Here is an 18,701-nt window from a genome sequence, read left to right as displayed (position 1 = left end):
ATTGACCTAATGCAGACAGTACTTGTATTGACCTAACGTAGACAGTACTTTTATTGACCTAACGTAGACAGTCCTTGTACTGACCTAACGTAGACAGTACTTTTATTGACCTAACGTAGACAGTCCTTGTACTGACCTAACGTAGACAGTCCTTGTATTGACCTAATGCAGACAGTACTTTTATTGACCTAACGTAGACAGTCCTTGTATTGACCTAATGCAGACAGTACTTTTATTGACCTAATGCAGACAGTACTTTTATTGACCTAACGTAGACAGTACTTGTATTGACCTAACGTAGACAGTACTTGTATTGACCTAATGCAGACAGTACTTTTATTGACCTAACGTAGACAGTACTTGTACTGACCTAACGTAGACAGTACTTTTATTGACCTAATGCAGACAGTACTTGTATTGACCTAATGCAGACAGTACTTTTATTGACCTAACGTAGACAGTACTTGTATTGACCTAACGTAGACAGTACTTGTATTGACCTAATGCAGACAGTACTTTTATTGACCTAACGTAGACAGTACTTTTATTGACCTAATGCAGACAGTACTTGTATTGACCTAACGTAGACAGTACTTGTATTGACCTAATGCAGACAGTACTTGTATTGACCTAATGCAGACAGTACTTGTATTGACCTAATGCAGACAGTACTTTTATTGACCTAACGTAGACAGTACTTGTATTGACCTAATGCAGACAGTACTTGTATTGACCTAATGCAGACAGTACTTTTATTGACCTAATGCAGACAGTACTTTTATTGACCTAACGTAGACAGTACTTGTATTGACCTAATGCAGACAGTACTTGTACTGACCTAACGTAGACAGTACTTTTATTGACCTAATGCAGACAGTACTTTTATTGACCTAACGTAGACAGTACTTGTATTGACCTAATGCAGACAGTACTTTTATTGACCTAACGTAGACAGTACTTTTATTGACCTAACGTAGACAGTACTTTTATTGACCTAACGTAGACAGTCCTTGTACTGACCTAACGTAGACAGTCCTTGTACTGACCTAACGTAGACAGTACTTTTATTGACCTAACGTAGACAGTCCTTGTACTGACCTAATGTAGACAGTACTTGTATTGACCTAATGCAGACAGTACTTTTATTGACCTAACGTAGACAGTACTTGTATTGACCTAACGTAGACAGTACTTGTATTGACCTAACGTAGACAGTACTTGTATTGACCTAATGCAGACAGTTATTGTATTGACCTAATGCAGACAGTACTTGTATTGACCTAATGCAGACAGTACTTGTATTGACCTAATGCAGACAGTACTTGTATTGACCTAATGCAGACAGTTATTGTATTGACCTAATGCAGACAGTTATTGTATTGACCTAATGCAGACAGTACTTTTATTGACCTAATGCAGACAGTACTTGTATTGACCTAATGCAGACAGTACTTGTATTGACCTAATGCAGACAGTACTTGTATTGACCTAACGTAGACAGTACTTGTATTGACCTAACGTAGACAGTACTTGTATTGACCTAACGTAGACAGTACTTTTATTGACCTAATGCAGACAGTACTTGTATTGGCCTAATGCAGACAGTACTTGTATTGACCTAACGTAGACAGTACTTTTATTGACCTAACGTAGACAGTACTTTTATTGACCTAACGTAGACAGTACTTGTATTGACCTAACGTAGACAGTACTTGTATTGACCTAACGTAGACAGTACTTGTATTGACCTAACGTAGACAGTACTTTTATTGACCTAATGCAGACAGTCCTTGTACTGACCTAATGCAGACAGTACTTGTATTGACCTAACGTAGACAGTACTTGTATTGACCTAATGCAGACAGTACTTGTATTGACCTAACGTAGACAGTACTTGTATTGACCTAATGCAGACAGTACTTGTATTGACCTAACGTAGACAGTACTTGTATTGACCTAATGCAGACAGTACTTGTATTGACCTAACGTAGACAGTACTTGTATTGACCTAATGCAGACAGTACTTGTATTGACCTAACGTAGACAGTACTTGTATTGACCTAATGCAGACAGTTATTGTATTGACCTAATGCAGACAGTACTTGTATTGACCTAATGCAGACAGTACTTGTATTGACCTAATGCAGACAGTACTTGTATTGACCTAATGCAGACAGTACTTGTATTGACCTAATGCAGACAGCACTTGTATTGACCTAACGTAGACAGTACTTGTATTGACCTAACGTAGACAGTACTTGTATTGACCTAATGCAGACAGTACTTGTATTGACCTAATGCAGACAGTACTTGTATTGACCTAATGCAGACAGTACTTGTATTGACCTAATGCAGACAGTACTTGTATTGACCTAATGCAGACAGTACTTTTATTGACCTAATGCAGACAGTACTTGTATTGACCTAATGCAGACAGTACTTGTATTGACCTAATGCAGACAGTACTTGTATTGACCTAATGCAGACAGTACTTGTATTGACCTAATGCAGACAGTACTTGTATTGACCTAATGCAGACAGTACTTGTATTGACCTAATGCAGACAGTACTTGTATTGACCTAATGCAGACAGTTATTGTATTGACCTAATGCAGACAGTACTTGTATTGACCTAATGCAGACAGTACTTGTATTGACCTAATGCAGACAGTACTTGTATTGACCTAATGCAGACAGTACTTGTATTGACCTAACGTAGACAGTACTTGTATTGACCTAACGTAGACAGTACTTGTATTGACCTAATGCAGACAGTACTTGTATTGACCTAATGCAGACAGTACTTGTATTGACCTAACGTAGACAGTACTTGTATTGACCTAACGTAGACAGTACTTGTATTGCTCAATAGGACAATAGTGGCAAAATATAAAAAATCTTCTGAAGTCCTTAAAACATAGTAAACAAACATAGCACAGTCTATCACATCCTGGTATCTACAACACACACAAACCAAGCCAAGCTCTACGATGAAGGAGTAATGAAACCCAGCCAGATAGATTATGCAACTCAATCCATCAAGGAAAGAACATCTAAATCAAGTTGAAAGAAAGGCAATACATGCTTTTACAAGTGGCTGGCTAATGAAAAACATCTACGTCTGGCTCTCTCTCAGAGCTGCTTTTAAATCTGGTCCAGGGTCATTTGAGGTTACTAGTTAACCATCAAATTGAGTTAACTTTCCGTTCTAGCATAATCAAGGGCAGCTCAGGTGAGCCGTATGAGGTCTATTGAAAGAGCAAGGCTGAGAACAAAGAAAGAGAGGCCAAACACAACATACTGAATGCTGATCCCAGGTGCTTCTTTTGGCCCTGTCCTGCACCACAATACAGACAGAGCCCGATACGGCTGTGGTAGCCTTCGTCAAGACTGGGATACACTCGTACATACACCCCCCACCACACCCACAGCCCGTCCTGACCCCAGCAGCGTACCAGTGTCATGATACCCATGCGCTCCATGTCTGTGGTGCTGCGGTGGTCCAGCTTGGGGGTGGAGTGTCCGCTGGGCGGGGAGGAAGAGGCCAGGGAGGAGGCGGTGGCCGAGGCGGTGATGGAGGCTCCGGGGTGGTGCATACGGGCCAGGTTGAGACCCTCCAGGCTGACGCTGGCCACGCGGTTCTCTATCTCCTCCGCCCGTAGCTCTGTCGACTCCTTCTCCTCCTGGATCAGTCTGGGAGAGAGGTCGAGGGGGAGGCAGAGAGGGAGGGAGGGAGGGATTGATTAGACTTATTTCACAGCTGCATTCAGCCACTCTATATATAGAAAGCTCATTCACCCAACATGACTCTGAGAATTCTCAGAATCCCTTGGTCCTTTGTGGTTCAATTCTCTGGATGGTCATGGAAATCCCCACTGCAGACCCATAGGGCTCCTCTTAAAGACAACGCGGGGAGACAAAAAGCCAGTTCATTACCCATAAACCATATAGGCGCACAACACTACCTCACAACACTAATTAGTTTAGAAATTAATTCCCAAGGCTTCTGCCATCTGAGCTGAAATCATATTCCAACTCAGCATATTCTTACCCAGAAATCACCCCGATGAGGCATGTCTCTATCGATTGTGCTTATAAGCAAAAAAACAATAAAGACCTGAGGTAAATTAACAACACTTCACTTTAAAATGTCACTTAAGCTTAGGGTTGTGTGAAATAATACTTGGCTAATCACCAGACAAGAAGATCAGTACAATATTAACAAGTAAGTAACATACCTTGTATCTTGAATAAGCCTAAACCAATAAATACTGTTGTTTGATTTCAAACTGTTTCAGGCTCCCAATGTTAACCAAGTGTTAATCATCTTAATACAATAGATTATTCTGACAGCTAACTGGGTAAATGATCAATACTTGAATAAAACTACAGTATATCAGTGTCAGCTCCTCGCAGCTTTTCTATGTTTCTAGGAACTGTAACTGGCAGTATCTGAGGTTTGTGTTTAATTCATCTAGACAGGGCATCACACTCTACAGACAAAAGCCAACAAGTTTCAGCCCTGAAGACCAGCGTGTCCACACACATCCCTGGATATCCAATCAATTATTGTCTCATTAAATCAATTGCATTGCCACAGAAACCTGAGGCACGGAGCCCACTGATAGGATGAGCCAGCCTTAGGGGTGGAGAAAGCTAGGCCAACACCCATAAACTCTCCCTCATGTCAAGCACAAAGAGGCATATTTTACCAATCAACAATGAAGTGACCATTAATCAAATCAATGTGTCAGTAATGTTTCCCAAGGAACTTTATCCACGAACATACAACTTGATTTACATAAAGATCAGTCACAAGGGGTGTTTCCTGGCAATGAGACCTGACCAGGAAGCCAACCGTTTTTATCTGGTCCCTAGCATGTTCTGTCCAATAACAGCAGGGTTAAAGTCAGGTAAATGTCTGGTCCCTAGCATGTTCTGTCCAATAACAGCAGGGTTAAAGTCAGGTAAATGTCTGGTCCCTAGCATGGTCTGTCTAATAACATCAGGGTTAAAGTCAGGTAAATGTCTGGTCCCTAGCATGGTCTGTCTAATAACATCAGGGTTAAAGTCAGGTAAATGTCTGGTCCCTAGCATGTTCTGTCCAATAACAGCAGGGTTAAAGTCAGGTAAATGTCTGGTCCCTAGCATGTTCTGTCCAATAACAGCAGGGTTAAAGTCAGGTAAATGTCTGGTCCCTAGCATGGTCTGTCTAATAACATCAGGGTTAAAGTCAGGTAAATGTCGGGTCCCTAGCATGGTCTGTCTAATAACAGCAGGGTTAAAGTCAGGTAAATGTCTGGTCCCTAGCATGGTCTGTCTAATAACATCAGGGTTAAAGTCAGGTAAATGTCTGGTCCCTAGCATGGTCTGTCTAATAACATCAGGGTTAAAGTCAGGTAAATGTCTGGTCCCTAGCATGGTCTGTCTAATAACATCAGGGTTAAAGTCAGGTAAATGTCGAGTCCTTAGCATGGTCTGTCTAATAACATCAGGGTTAAAGTCAGGTAAATGTCTGGTCCCTAGCATGGTCTGTCTAATAACATCAGGGTTAAAGTCAGGTAAATGTCTGGTCCCTAGCATGGTCTGTCTAATAACATCAGGGTTAAAGTCAGGTAAATGCCTGGTCCCTAGCATGGTCTGTCTAATAACAGCAGGGTTAAAGTCAGGTAAATGTCTGGTCCCTAGCATGGTCTGTCTAATAACATCAGGGTTAAAGCCAGGTAAATGCCTGGTCCCTAGCATGGTCTGTCTAATAACAGCAGGGTTAAAGTCAGGTAAATGTCTGGTCCCTAGCATGTTCTGTCCAATAACAGCAGGGTTAAGGTCAGGTAAATGTCTAGTCCCTAGCATGGTCTGTCCAATAACAGCAGGGTTAAAGCCAGGTAAATGTCTAGTCACTAGCATGGTCTGACCGATAATAATTGGTTAAAGTCAGGTAAATGTCTGGTCCCTAGCATGGTCCGTCCAATAAGAGCAGGGTTAAGTTCAGTTAAATGTCTGGTCCCTAGCATGGTCTGTCCAATAAGAGCAGGGTTAAGGTCAGGTAAATGTCTAGTCCCTAGCATGGTCTGTCCAATAAGAGCAGGGTTAAGGTCAGGTAAATGTCTAGTCCCTAGCATGGTCTGTCCAATAAGAGCAGGGTTAAGGTCAGGTAAATGTCTAGTCCCTAGCATGGTCTGTCAAATAAGAGCAGGGTTAAGGTCCCGTACCGTATCTCTTTGTTAATGGCGTCCAGCTGCTCCTGCAGCATCATGGCTAGGGTCTGGGCGTCTGAGTGACCGCCGGGGGACAGCAGGTCCATGGAGCTGAACATGGTCTCCCGGTCATCGTCATCAATGTCCGACATGTCAGACATCTCACTCTCAAAGGGGTGGCTACCCAGGATGCCTAGCTGCTGAGAGCGCCACTCGTGCTCCCCCAGTGACTTAGCCTGTAGGGGAGGGAGGGTTTACAGATACAGAAGTGTGCAGTAATCAAGCAAAGTGTACACTAATCAAGGGAAGGGAGTGTTCTTGAGGTAATCCTGGTAAAACATCATGGGCAGGATGACATAACTGTAGAGAGATGTGAAAGTTTAATGTGAAGAGACTTGAATATTTTTTTGCACTGTACAAATATTACAGCACACATTATGATTAATGCATTCAATGCAGTATTTTGGTTTTATAAAATAATTGGCTAAGCTGTCAGCTTCAGGGAGCTTAAAATGTCTCTACTAATTCACCTTTCATCAGACAAAATAAGGAGGCTTGACTTTTAATACGTCCCAAAGTATCTTAACAAGCCTTTAAAGAGTTTTTAATAAAAATAAAAATATGCTAAAACATGCTTCTAAGATTACTGCTGAATGTCAGTATTTATCTCCAGGTTATTGCTGTGTTCAATCCTGAGACACTGTAACAGTAGCACTTTACAACAATGATCCTCAAAGGCAATGACAACCATCTCCAACAGTTTTCCCTCTGTCATGCTAATGCTAACCAATCATACCCATCTCCAACAGTTTTCCCTCTGTCATGCTAATGCTAACAGTCTGGCTCCATGCAACCATGTATGTCATACAGACCTGAGTTCAAAGACTTTATCTGTACTTATTTAAGCTTTCCTGGCTTAATGGATAGAATAGACCTGGTACTGCCTCTACCTCAGCCAGGGCTGACCAGAGAAAGACTAGTTCCTGACCTTGCTCTCGTCCCTGCGGAGACCCATGCGTCCTCTCCTGGGCCTGCGGATGACCTTGGCTGACCGGTAGTGGTCTGACTGGGTCTCAGCCAGGGAGCCAAGGGAGAATCGGAGCTCCCCCGACGTGTCCAGGTGAGACCTGATAGATAGATAGATAGATATAGCGAGACAGAACACGCATGTCAGTCACCGTAACATCAACTTTGTTCAAACTGAAGGCAGTATTGAAATGGCAGATATTGTGCAAAGAATAATACCAAAACCAAGAGGATCTGCTTGTTTAAAATGGCCTGCTTGTTTATCTAGTCGGAAGACAATGTTGTGACGCATCATGCAATTTGTAAGGAATCAACAGTCAGTGCTTGTGTGGTTTTCAACCGGTGGCAAATTGCTTTTCTAATGAGTTGTGACTAAAGAGGACAATCAGGAGATCATGACAGCTGCTGTCATCACAGAACTCCAGCCCAGTTATTTGGACTTTATCACACATTTTGTCAGTGGAAAAATCAAAGTAATCCCCCCCCCCACCCACACACACACACACACACACACACACACACACACACACACACACACACACACACACACACAGAGAGAGTACCAAACATTAATGACACCTGCTCTTTCCATGACACAGAATGACCTGGTGAATCCAGGTGAAAGCCATGATCCCTTCAAATCAGTGTAGATGAAGGGGAGGAGACAGGTTAAAGAAGGATTTTTAAGCCTTGAGACAATTGAGACATGGATTGTGTATGTGTGCCTTGTGTGCCAATGGGCAAGACAAAATATTTAAGTGCAATGGAACAGGATATGGTAGTAGGTGCCAGGGGCACTGGTTTGTGTCAAGAACTGCAACTGTGCTGGGTTTTGTATAAAGAATGGTGTGTATCAAGAATGGTCCACCACCCAAAGGACATCCAGCCAACTTGAAAAAACTGTGAGAAGCATTGGAGTCAACATGGGCCAGCATCCCTGTGGAACGCTTTCGACACCTTGTAGAGTCCATGCCCCGATGAATTGAGGACAAAAGGGGGGGGGGGTACAACTCAATATTAGGAAGGTGTTCATAATGTTTTGTACACTCAGTGTCTATACACACACACACACACACACACACAGTCCTACAAACTCACCCATACCGTGACAGAGTGGGTTCTGTGAGTGAGCCTGTTCTCAGTCGGAACTGGTCCAACTCTGATCTCAGCTTGTCTATCTCATCTGCCAGATGAGTCTGGAGGGAAGCCGGGAAACAGGGACAACATGAGGTGTACAGAAAACCTTGTGAAGTTTCTTATTCATTACCGTAAAACCCTGGATTGCAATTTCAATCTCCACAACATGATTGGACAGCACTTGCTCGTCAGTTCTCGTACTCTGCGTGGTTATGGATTTCTATCTCACTATCTGAACCGAGAGCAACGGTTTCTTGTGAATATTCAATGGAGAAGATGATAACAAATTAAACCCAAAGTCCAACACCCAGATCATTATTTATCTATTAAAAAGCACTTTATTAAACCAACCTCATGTAAAATTCTAAACTGAGGGAGGGAAAATGTAATAACTTCTGATCGGGGGGATTTACTTTTTCATGGATTGAATCCTCGTACTGTTTTCTGTAGCCTTCCGAGTCTTGTATTAAAACGTTCTGAAATGGAAAGAGAAGTATTCCAGTCAATCTATGGCCATTTCCTCAAATTCATCTGAAATAAAACTTTAGGACATATTGGTATGGATGTGGTCTCCATGTTTAACCTTCTCTTCCAGAGCAGCCATCCTCTCTTTCAGGTGGAGTTGAAGACGTTCGTTCGACTCTGTGAGAAGTCTGTCCACCGTGTCCGACAGGCGCTTGTTGTGTTCCTCGTTCATCTTTTCTCTCTGCCGAGCCTGAGGGGGACAAAAAATACAAAGTGTGTGACTTTCAAAAGCAGAAGCTTGACAGTATGTCTTACCACACGAGTGCATTTTCTAACCACTCTAATGTTGTAAAATACTGAAACAAGTCATCTGGATAATGCAAAGTCCTTCTCTTAAACATCTATGAGGAGCAGGTGCAATGAAGCCAGGCTGTGATGGGCAGCATGTAGCTTAATGGCCTTATGGCAGCTAGCATGCTAGGCTGCCCATGGTCAGTGAATAGGTGGAATGTAGCATCATGTAGCATAACCTAGCCTAGCATGTTATCATAGTCCCCTGGGGGTGACTCACTCTGAGCAACTCCTGGTGCTTCTCCTCCAGCTGGCCCTCCAGGTGCCTCATGCGTTCCTCGATACTGCCGTGACGCTCCTCTGCCTGCAGGGGCCACCACACAGACAGGGGTGGGGGGAGAGAGAAAGGGGGGCAGGGGGCACAGTGACCCGCCAGTTTAGCAGCCATGGAGGGCAACACAGGCACATAATGCAGGGGCAACAAGACAAGACAGAGCCAAAAGCCTCTACTCCTCCAGTCTCAGATGGAACAGATAGATCACCAAAGCACAGGTAGAGAGAGAGGTGAGAGAAGGGCCAGGTCACAAGCAGTTGCTGCAGCAGTTAAGTCTACTAGCAATGAGCCCAGCCAGTGACATGCAGCTATCCCCACAGTTTCAACCCTGCCTACGGACACAAGGAAAAACAAATATCCCCAACAAGCAATCTCAGTACAATGACTCGTGACAACAGAAATAAATAAAACCAGCATGGATTGTTTTAATTTTTTAAAAATGTAGTCTAGTAGTTAGCGACAGTACTGTGGCACCCTGTTGGACTACCTTCCTAAGAATGGAGTTCATGTCTTGGAGTTTAGCTTCCATAACAAACTGATAATCATCAGGAGAGGAGGCGGAGCTCGAGTCAGACTATGGGGCAGCAGGAGAGGAGAGGAACATATCACAGGGTCAGAGGTGATCGCATGCATAGCCTGCACATACAGTACTAACACATAACAAACAACACATCATTGAAAAGACCTACTCTGGAATATTCTACATGTATGATGATAATCAGTTACACATAAGCAGTTTTGAAATGACCTCTCCTAGAATATGATGGAGTGGTTAAAGTAACTGTCCAGTGAAAATCTCACTTTTAAAAGTTCATATTCTGTTAACTCATACCCAAATCATTTTGTTGACTCATCCTACTCATCCTCATCCCTTGTATTTGTGGCTAAAGCATAAATTGGAAAAGAACACATACAAAACCCCACCTCAAACTTGTATCTCAAACAGACTGTTTCAAAAATGCTTGATATTTCCTCCTGGAGGATGAGCTGGCCAATCAGCGGTCTACTTGCATGAATATTTTATATGACTGGTATACGCCCACACCATTCAGTTGTTGCGGTATGCCCATAACATTCCAACATAGAAACTATGCGTTTTAACATAATCATTTAAAACATTTTTGGGAAGGAAACTATTTCACTCATATTGTATTTCATTTTAGGTCATATTTCATAGAAATCTGGAAGCACTGGAGTTACTTTAATGATGGGAGCAACGTGTGCTGTGTCTGTGTCTGCATGCATACAAGTGTGTTTATGTGTGTGTGACCGTGTATGTGTGTGTGTGTGTGTGTGTGTGTGTGTCCTCTCACCTTGGTGAGTGCTGCTATCCTCTGGGCCAGTTCAGCCTCTACCTCTGGCAGGGTCTCAGCCTTTCTCATGGTCTGCTGCAGCTTCTGCTCTGCTAGCTCCAAACGCTCCAGCAGCTGCCTGTTCTTATCCTCCATCTGCACACACATACACACACACAGAGAAACAAGCACATACACACAGGGGGAAACATTGTGACTTATGACCTCGACCCATATCACACATGGAGTACCACTCAATGCCAATCCCAAGAGAGCTTTCGGAGTATTTCTGGACAGACTAAGTCACATGTAATACATATAGAACAGAATACAGCAGATATACTGAAGTCATTCTATATCAGAAACACAGACAACCTTCTACTACATAGAGAAAACATTAGGGATGTAATGATACGCATCAGGTCCCTAATCAAATGTTTAAGATACAAGTGCATCGTTCCGCGGACCCTAAACCGATCCAAATGCAGCATGGATCAGTCAGAAAATTTATTAAAACGTTATGAATCGCTGGTTCACTAAAATGTTCTGCTCATATTACATTCTATCTTCTGAAAACACCTCTCATCTTTAGCGACAGCTGATGCGTCCTCTCGTTCAGTGTCCAACTGCATTTACAGATGAAGTCGGAAGTTTACATATTCTTAGGTTGGAGTCATTAAAACTCGTTTTTAAACCACTCCATAAATTTCTTGTTAACAAACTATAGTTTTGGCAAGTCGGTTTGGACATCTACTTTGTGCATGACACCAAGTCATTTTTCCCAACAATTGTTTACAGACAGATTATTTAACTTATAATTCACTATATCACAATTCCAGTGGGTCAGATGTTAATATATATATAATTCCAGAAAATGATGTCATGGCTTTAGAAGCTTCTGATAGGCTAATTGACATCATTTGAGTCAATTGGAGGTGTACCTGTGGACGCATTTCAGGCCTACCTTCAAAGTCAGTGCCTCCTTACTTGACACCATGGGAAAATCAAAAGAAATCAGCCACAACCTCAGAAAAAAAATTGTAGACCTACACAAGTCTGGTTCATCCTTGGGAGCAATTTCCAAATGCCTGAAGTTACCACGTTCATCTGTACAAACAATAGTACGCAAATATAAACACCATGGGACCACGCAGCCGTCATACTGTCTCCTAGAGATGAACATACTTTGGTGAGAAAAGTGCAAATCCACCCTAGAACGACAGCAAAGGACCTTGTGAAGATGCTGGAGGAAACAGGTACAAAAGTGTCTATATCCACAGTAAAACGAGTCCTACATCGACAAAACCTGAAAGGCGGGTCAGCAAGGAAGAAGCCACTGCTCCAAAACCACCATAAAAAAACCCAGACTATGGTTTGCAACTGCACATGGGGACAAAGATTGTACTTATTGGAGAAATGTCCTCTGGTCTGATGAAACAAAACTGTTTGGCCATAATGACCATCATTATGTTTGGAGGAAAAAGTGGGATGCTTGCAAGCCGAAGAACACCATCCCAACCGTGAAGCACGGGGGTGGCAGCATCATGTTGTGGGGGTGCTTTGCTGCGGAAGGGACTTGTGCACTTCACAAAATAGATAGCATCATGAGGCAGGAAAATCATGTGGATATATTGAAGCAACATCTCAAGATATCAGTCAGGAAGTTAAAGCTTGGTCGCAAATGGGTCTTCCAAATGGACAATAACCCCAAACATACTTCTAAAGTTGTGGCAACATGGCTTAAGGACAACAAAGTCAAGGTATTGGAGTGGCCATCACAAAGCCATGACCTCAATCCTATAGAAAATGTGTGGGCAGACCTGACTCAGTTACACCAGCTCTGTCAGGAGGAATGGCCCAAATATTAACCCAACTTATTGTGGGAAGCTTGTGGAAGGCTACCCGAAACGTTTGACCCAAGTTAAACAATTTAAAGGCAATGCTACCAAATACTAACTGAGTGTATGTAAACTTCTGAACTACTGGGAATGTGATGAAAGAAATCAAATCTGCAAATAATCGTTCTCTCTACTATTATTCTGACATTTCACATTCTTAAAATAAAGTGCTGATCCTAACTGACCTAAGACAGGGAATTTTTTTTTTTTACTGGGATTAAATGTCAGGAATTGTGAAAAACTGAGTTTAAATGTATTTGGCTAAGGTGTATGTAAACTTCCGACTTCAACTGTAACTGTGTTGAAAGTCATTGATCTACAAGTCATTTAGCTAAACAACCCCGGGCAATATCAGTATCCTAGTCAAACTGCGCACCGTTCCCAGTTTCGCAAACTGACCAACGAGAGGTCTACACATCTACACATCTACGCGGCACCTTCAGCATTCAAACACTACAATAGCTTGCGTGATATTAGGCTTTATTAATTGAATGACAACCTCTGTAATTTGCTAGGTTATTGTTATCTATGCACTGTTGAAAATTGTTTTACTGCAATAAAATGAAACTACCAGAGATATAACTCTCATCTGACTATACCCGCTGAACGGGTTTTACAATAGATTTGATTTTGATTGTTCAGGTTCACCAACAGCAAAACATTTGGTAGTGCTGTTTAAAACATTCAGTGTATATGTTTCTTTTTTTATATACAGGGAAAAGTTGATCATTTCATAACGAGGACAGAAATCACTTTGTGAGGCTCACTGCACGGCGGAAGCAAGAGGAGAAAATAATCTAACTCCATAAAAATTTCCAAATGGTCAAAACCATTCGATTTGGAGATGGGGGGTGAAATTCAAAATTGTGCTCTATATTCGTTGCCCGTGTCATAGCTAATTTGTAAACGATACATATTGATACATTACTACATCAAACACTTCATCTGCAAAAATGACAAGTGAATTAGTGGGTGATGGTGATTTCAGAAGCAAAGTGGGGGGGACAAAAAACATTGCCACCCCTAATCTGATAGTGGGGTGGCTCAGCTCAGGTGCCTTCATAGTTACATACACCATAGACATACATAATTCACAAAGACACACACACACGTCAGAATAGACAGATTCAGCTCAGAGAGGTTCAACTCATGAGCCTCATCAGCAGCAGATATTGAAAATGAATGTGTTTACGCAACAAATGTTTCTGCATCTAATCGTACCGCATCAAATCGCATCGATTCGTTCTCTCCTCAAACCGAAGTGCACCGAATCGTTTCAAACTAAATGTATCGTTCCTATATCATATTGGAGCCCTTGTATCTAGATATGTATTGAATCGTCTTGAAAGGAAAAGATGCAGACTCCTAGTATACATCATGTAAGGTACAGCAGTAGAGACAAAGTGAAACCTCTATTTCCCTATGTCCCAGTCAATCTTCCTCCTGGCTCTGCTCAGTTTCAGTCTGTTCCATTTCCAGGAACTATTCGGCAGCTGTCTCCACCAGCAACAGAAGCTCCAGTCCCCCCTATAGCATTGGCCTTGGCAGCCCATACCCAGTAATTAGACATGAGTGGGCTAGGGGCCGTGGGGGGCCTAGAGGGGCCAGATCAGGGCTCTCTGTGTGTGTCTCTCTGCTATACTGTGTGTTTACTACTACTGTATGTATTTACAGGCCCAGCACCCAGCTTTGGGAAATTATTCACTGCATCCTCTCTCGCTCTCCATCCTTCCTTCAATCTTTCTGTCTCCCCTTTTCGTCTCTCCTGAGTGGCTCGTCTCCAACAGTCAGTGCCAAGGCCCTGGGGCTAGGCCATTGGCAAGGCAACACGAAAAACCAGATCAGCAGGGGTGGTGGTGTGATGTGTGCTGGGTCCATGGGAGGGGGCTTTATTTCTGTATGCTCTGAGAATTCTGTTGAATGGAGTATCATTCAACTCTCCCTGATTGAAGTTCAGAGTTAGACTTAGCCCAAATTTCCTAGTGGCAAGGGAATGGGCCAGGATGCCATCGCAAGGGACCGATGCCAGAGGCAAACCAAGGGCAAACATTGGATTAGAAATGTAAGTTTAGAAAATTGCACATGAAAATTGCTTATGGTTTATTTCATTTTATAAACTGGGTGGTTTGAACCCTGAATGCTGATTGGCTGACATATCAGACCGTATACCAGGGGTGTGACAAAACGTTTAATTTTACTGCTCTGATAACGTTGATAACCAGTTTATAATAGCAATAAGGCTCCTCGGGGGTTTGTGGTATATGGCCAATATACCACGGCTAAGGGCTGTATCCAATTACTCCACATTGCAACGTACATAAGAACAGCCCTTAGCCGGTGTCCATATACCACACCTCCTCGGGCCTTATTGCTTAAATGTGCACGGAGTACTTTCTGTCTAGCAATGCGGATTCATGTGTGTGTGTGTGTGTGTGTGTTCTCTATAGCTTGGCAATACAAATTTATGAAAATCCATCTGCCTTGAGCTCAGCTGTTGGTGCTGTATCTGTGATTGCTCCCCCTCCTTAACCATAACATTATTCACAATACCAAATAACTCAGGCACAGAAACCATGCACATCCACCCACACAGCATCTTCAAGTAACTACAATAAAAACCCTGACCCATACACAAATGCCTCAGCTGGAGTTAAACACAATGTCAAGATGTCCTCTCGTTTCAGAATGTTCTAAACTCGTATTAATCAAAGACGAGAGTTATCCTTGATCCACTACTGGCAACGGACGCTGTGTTATTCTCCAGATCGCAGGGGATTTCAGCAAATATGTATGCTATTGTAACTACGGTACTCCCTTAATGTAGAGAACGATCAGCCTCCTGAGCCCATGGAGATCTCCTTTAAACCAGAGACGCCAGATGGGATTGAGTTTTGTTAAACCAGAGACGCCAGATGGGATTGAGTTTTGTTAAACCAGAAACGCCAGATGGAATTGAGTTTTGCCTTAGCAATAACATGTACTAAAGGACATGGTTTTTCTAGGTGGGTGGAACCCAAGGTGGGGTCACTTCTGATTCCTTCTGGGTTGTGGCCATAAAACCAAAGGTTTAAATTGGGTCAGTGGGGACCACAGCTGTAGGTTGAAGAAGTATCCCTCAGATGCTGATCTTAGCTCAGTTTTGTATCCCCCCCACTCTAATGGTTAAAGTTAGGATTGGTGGAAGAGGGTAAGTGACCTGTCTGAGGAAGGCTTCCTTATTGGCCAGCTCATTCTCCAGTTTGTCACTGATGTCGTGCAGGGAGGTGGACTCTCTCTGGGCGCTGAGGTACCGCTTCTCCAGAGTGACGATCCTCTCTTCCATGTCCTCCTTCTGACACATAGCCTGTAGTCAGTCAGTCAGTCACACACACACACACGCACACGCACACGCACACGCACACGCACACGCACACGCACACACACACGCACACACACAGTTGAGTACATTTCCTTCTCAACAGCACAAACCGTATCTCCCTAAATTTCCTACGGTTAATTTCCTGTATGGAGTCTCAGTGAGTGTGTGTATAGAGGGGAAGGAAATGTCCTCCAGCGTTGTTATGATATAACACTGTTCTCAGACAGTGGTAATTACTTAAGAGGGCTGGGCTGATAAAGGATCTGAGATCAGTGTACTAGCTGGATCTTACTCCCTGAGCCCAGCCTGCCATCATCATTAGCAATCAATAGCAATCTCAACCAGGGCTAGCCGCTAGCTAGGTGGACCAAGAGCCAGGTCACATTCTGATTCACATCACTGGATAGACATTAAATTCTCCTCCAAATCAGAGGGGCCAGTGATTGTGTGATATATAATGGTCTGCCTATAGCACAGGACAGATGAGTAGAGACCATCTCTAAGTACCAATGTGTAGAAAGAAGCCTGGATACATTACTTTTCCAAGAACCATCCAGATTGTCTGAGGCAGTAACTCCTCTAAGTCATCAGAGAGAAGGTTGAGGGAGTGAATGCATAGGTCCCTCATGCTTGTTAATGTATGTTCTCAACAACCCTAACTCTCAACTAACAGTGCGTGTGTGTGTCTCTCCTTAGAGAGTGGGTGCATCTCATTTGAATGTACCTCTCTCCTCACCTCTTTGATGTCCCTCTGGTACTTGGTACTCATCTCCTCTGTCTTAATGAGGTCCTTGCGCGCGGTGTCCAGCTCCTGCTCCACCTCGGAGACGCGGGACGACAGGGAGGACATGCGCTCCTTCATCTGGGCCAGCTCATAGTTCTGCTTCTCCAGCAGGTCCTGCAGCTCCACCACCTGGCTGGCCTCATGGGCCGACTCCATGGAGCCGTTGGACAGGCGCTGGAGGACCAGGGGCAGAGGGAATGAGAGAGACTCTTACTGTGTAAAGTCCATTTCCATTCAGTCAAATCAGGAGTAAAGACTCAAAAGTCCTTATGAATTTCAAAAAAGCTTTTCAGCAATTTCTGTGGATTGATTTGTTTGAAATAATGGAATTGACCTTAACCTTGTAATACAGCGCTTTTCTACCAACTCAAGGATGCTTTATGTCAGTTAGGTCCCATGACACAAACTGTTTTAGCTAGCAGAATTTAAATGGATGAGCGGAAACAACATAATTTCCAGTCAAGCCTTCTGCAGTGAGTGCTGAAGTACAGGCTGAGAGGGCCTTGAATGAGACTAGATCCCTCTTCAGACCTCTGCATTTCCCAGTGGAGAAAGATAGCGTTAGAGCTCTAACACATTTAGGACCTGGAGGTTGTTGGCCCCGTATTCTGGTTTAATTTCAGATGGACACACAGCCAGGGTGACGGAGGCACTATAAAGATTACTCCAGACTGCATTGAGAGATTGGTTTGGCACTTGCATTAGGAATACGATTTGGTTCGACTCTGGGAGGGAGGGAGGGAGGGAGAGAGAGAGAGAGAGAGACACAGAGAGAGAGAGAGAGACAGAGAGAGAGGGGGGGGGGGGGGTAGGGGGGGAGAGTTTATTTTCCTCTCCCTCTCTCTGTCTATCGGTCTCTCCTCTCCCATCTCTCGTGCCCTTCTCTCTTTCTCCTACCCCCACCCCCCTCTCTCTCCCTCCTCTACCCATCCTCATGTATCAGGGCCAGCTGCCGTCCATACCCATCCATCTGGCCAGACATCCCTAATTGGGCCTCTCTCCCTACTGCCTGTGACCAATGATTCACTGTGTAAGGCAACAGGCCCCATTAAATCAGCCCACTGGTTTAAATACCAACACAACAGTCTACTCTCATAATGGACAAACTTGGGATTTATCTTAGCTTGGCTTTTAGTGCAGGCTGGTTTGAACTTTTCCCAGAGATAACAAGTTATACAGCCGGTTCTCGAAATAAAAACTTAATTGCGGCGCGTCTGAGAGTATACTCGTAAAGCCTGCAGGGAAGTTATCCAGTTGGGGACGAGGTGGACTTGACACTCGTAACAATGCCTTTAGGAGGGATTGACATGGAGTTAAACATTGTTTCTCCATGGAGGCAGATTGATCTGGTAGGGAACAAGCTACTGTGCACCGTTTCCTTTTGCTAAATTAGACCCGTTTTATACATCTAGCTGTCTATATATCACAGCAACTTTACAGCGCTGCTAAATTAGACCCGTTTTATACGTATAGCTGTCTATATATCACAGCAACTTTACAGCGCTGCTAAAATAGACCTGTTTTATACATCTAGCTGTCTATATATCACAGCAACTTTACAGCGCTGCTAAAATAGACCCGTTTCATACGTATAGCTGTCTATATATCACAGCAACTTTACAGCGCTGCTAAAATAGACCCGTTTCATACGTCTAGCTGTCTATATATCACAGCAACTTTACAGCGCTGCTAAAATAGACCCGTTTCATACGTATAGCTGTCTATATATCACAGCAACTTTACAGCGCTGCTAAAATAGACCCGTTTCATACGTATAGCTGTCTATATATCACAGCAACTTTACAGCGCTGCTAAATTGCAGTAGGGGAGCCCAACAGCCATGGCTTGGGCATGTCAGTAAAAGCTAGCCTAACTTAGGTTTTATTGTTATCTTTTGAAATTGCTAACTGTAAAAGATT

The 18,701-nt window shown here is 43.2% G+C and overlaps 1 protein-coding gene across 9 annotated transcripts in view; it reads right to left on the bottom strand.

Moving 5' to 3' along the window:
* Window positions 1–18,701, bottom strand: part of LOC110499997 (liprin-alpha-2) — a 219,092-nt gene that overhangs the window by 31,516 nt on the left and 168,875 nt on the right. For 5 of the 9 annotated variants that reach the window (XR_005038557.1, XM_036957268.1, XM_036957276.1 and 2 more), the window contains exons 7-16: window positions 16,723–16,956; window positions 15,837–15,983; window positions 10,764–10,898; window positions 9,397–9,480; window positions 8,944–9,075; window positions 8,774–8,836; window positions 8,322–8,419; window positions 7,186–7,324; window positions 6,213–6,433; window positions 3,456–3,693 (exon numbers count right to left, since the gene is read on the bottom strand). Coding sequence is in view for 8 of the 9 variants with exons in the window: in XM_036957268.1 (XP_036813163.1) it covers window positions 3,456–3,693; window positions 6,213–6,433; window positions 7,186–7,324; window positions 8,322–8,419; window positions 8,774–8,836; window positions 8,944–9,075; window positions 9,397–9,480; window positions 10,764–10,898; window positions 15,837–15,983; window positions 16,723–16,956 (1,491 nt within the window). In the remaining variant the exon portion in view is untranslated. The remainder of the gene's footprint in view (window positions 1–3,455; window positions 3,694–6,212; window positions 6,434–7,185; window positions 7,325–8,321; window positions 8,420–8,773; window positions 8,837–8,943; window positions 9,076–9,396; window positions 9,481–10,763; window positions 10,899–15,836; window positions 15,984–16,722; window positions 16,957–18,701) is intronic. The other 4 variants (XM_036957275.1, XM_036957277.1, XM_036957272.1 and 1 more) reach the window with 3 other exon arrangements.

Source organism: Oncorhynchus mykiss, chromosome 21, assembly GCF_013265735.2.
Source record: "Oncorhynchus mykiss isolate Arlee chromosome 21, USDA_OmykA_1.1, whole genome shotgun sequence".
Classification (NCBI taxonomy): Eukaryota; Metazoa; Chordata; class Actinopteri; order Salmoniformes; family Salmonidae; genus Oncorhynchus; species Oncorhynchus mykiss.
The sequence above is the reverse complement of the archived record's forward strand: the minus strand, read 5'-3'. Positions and strand labels throughout refer to the sequence as shown.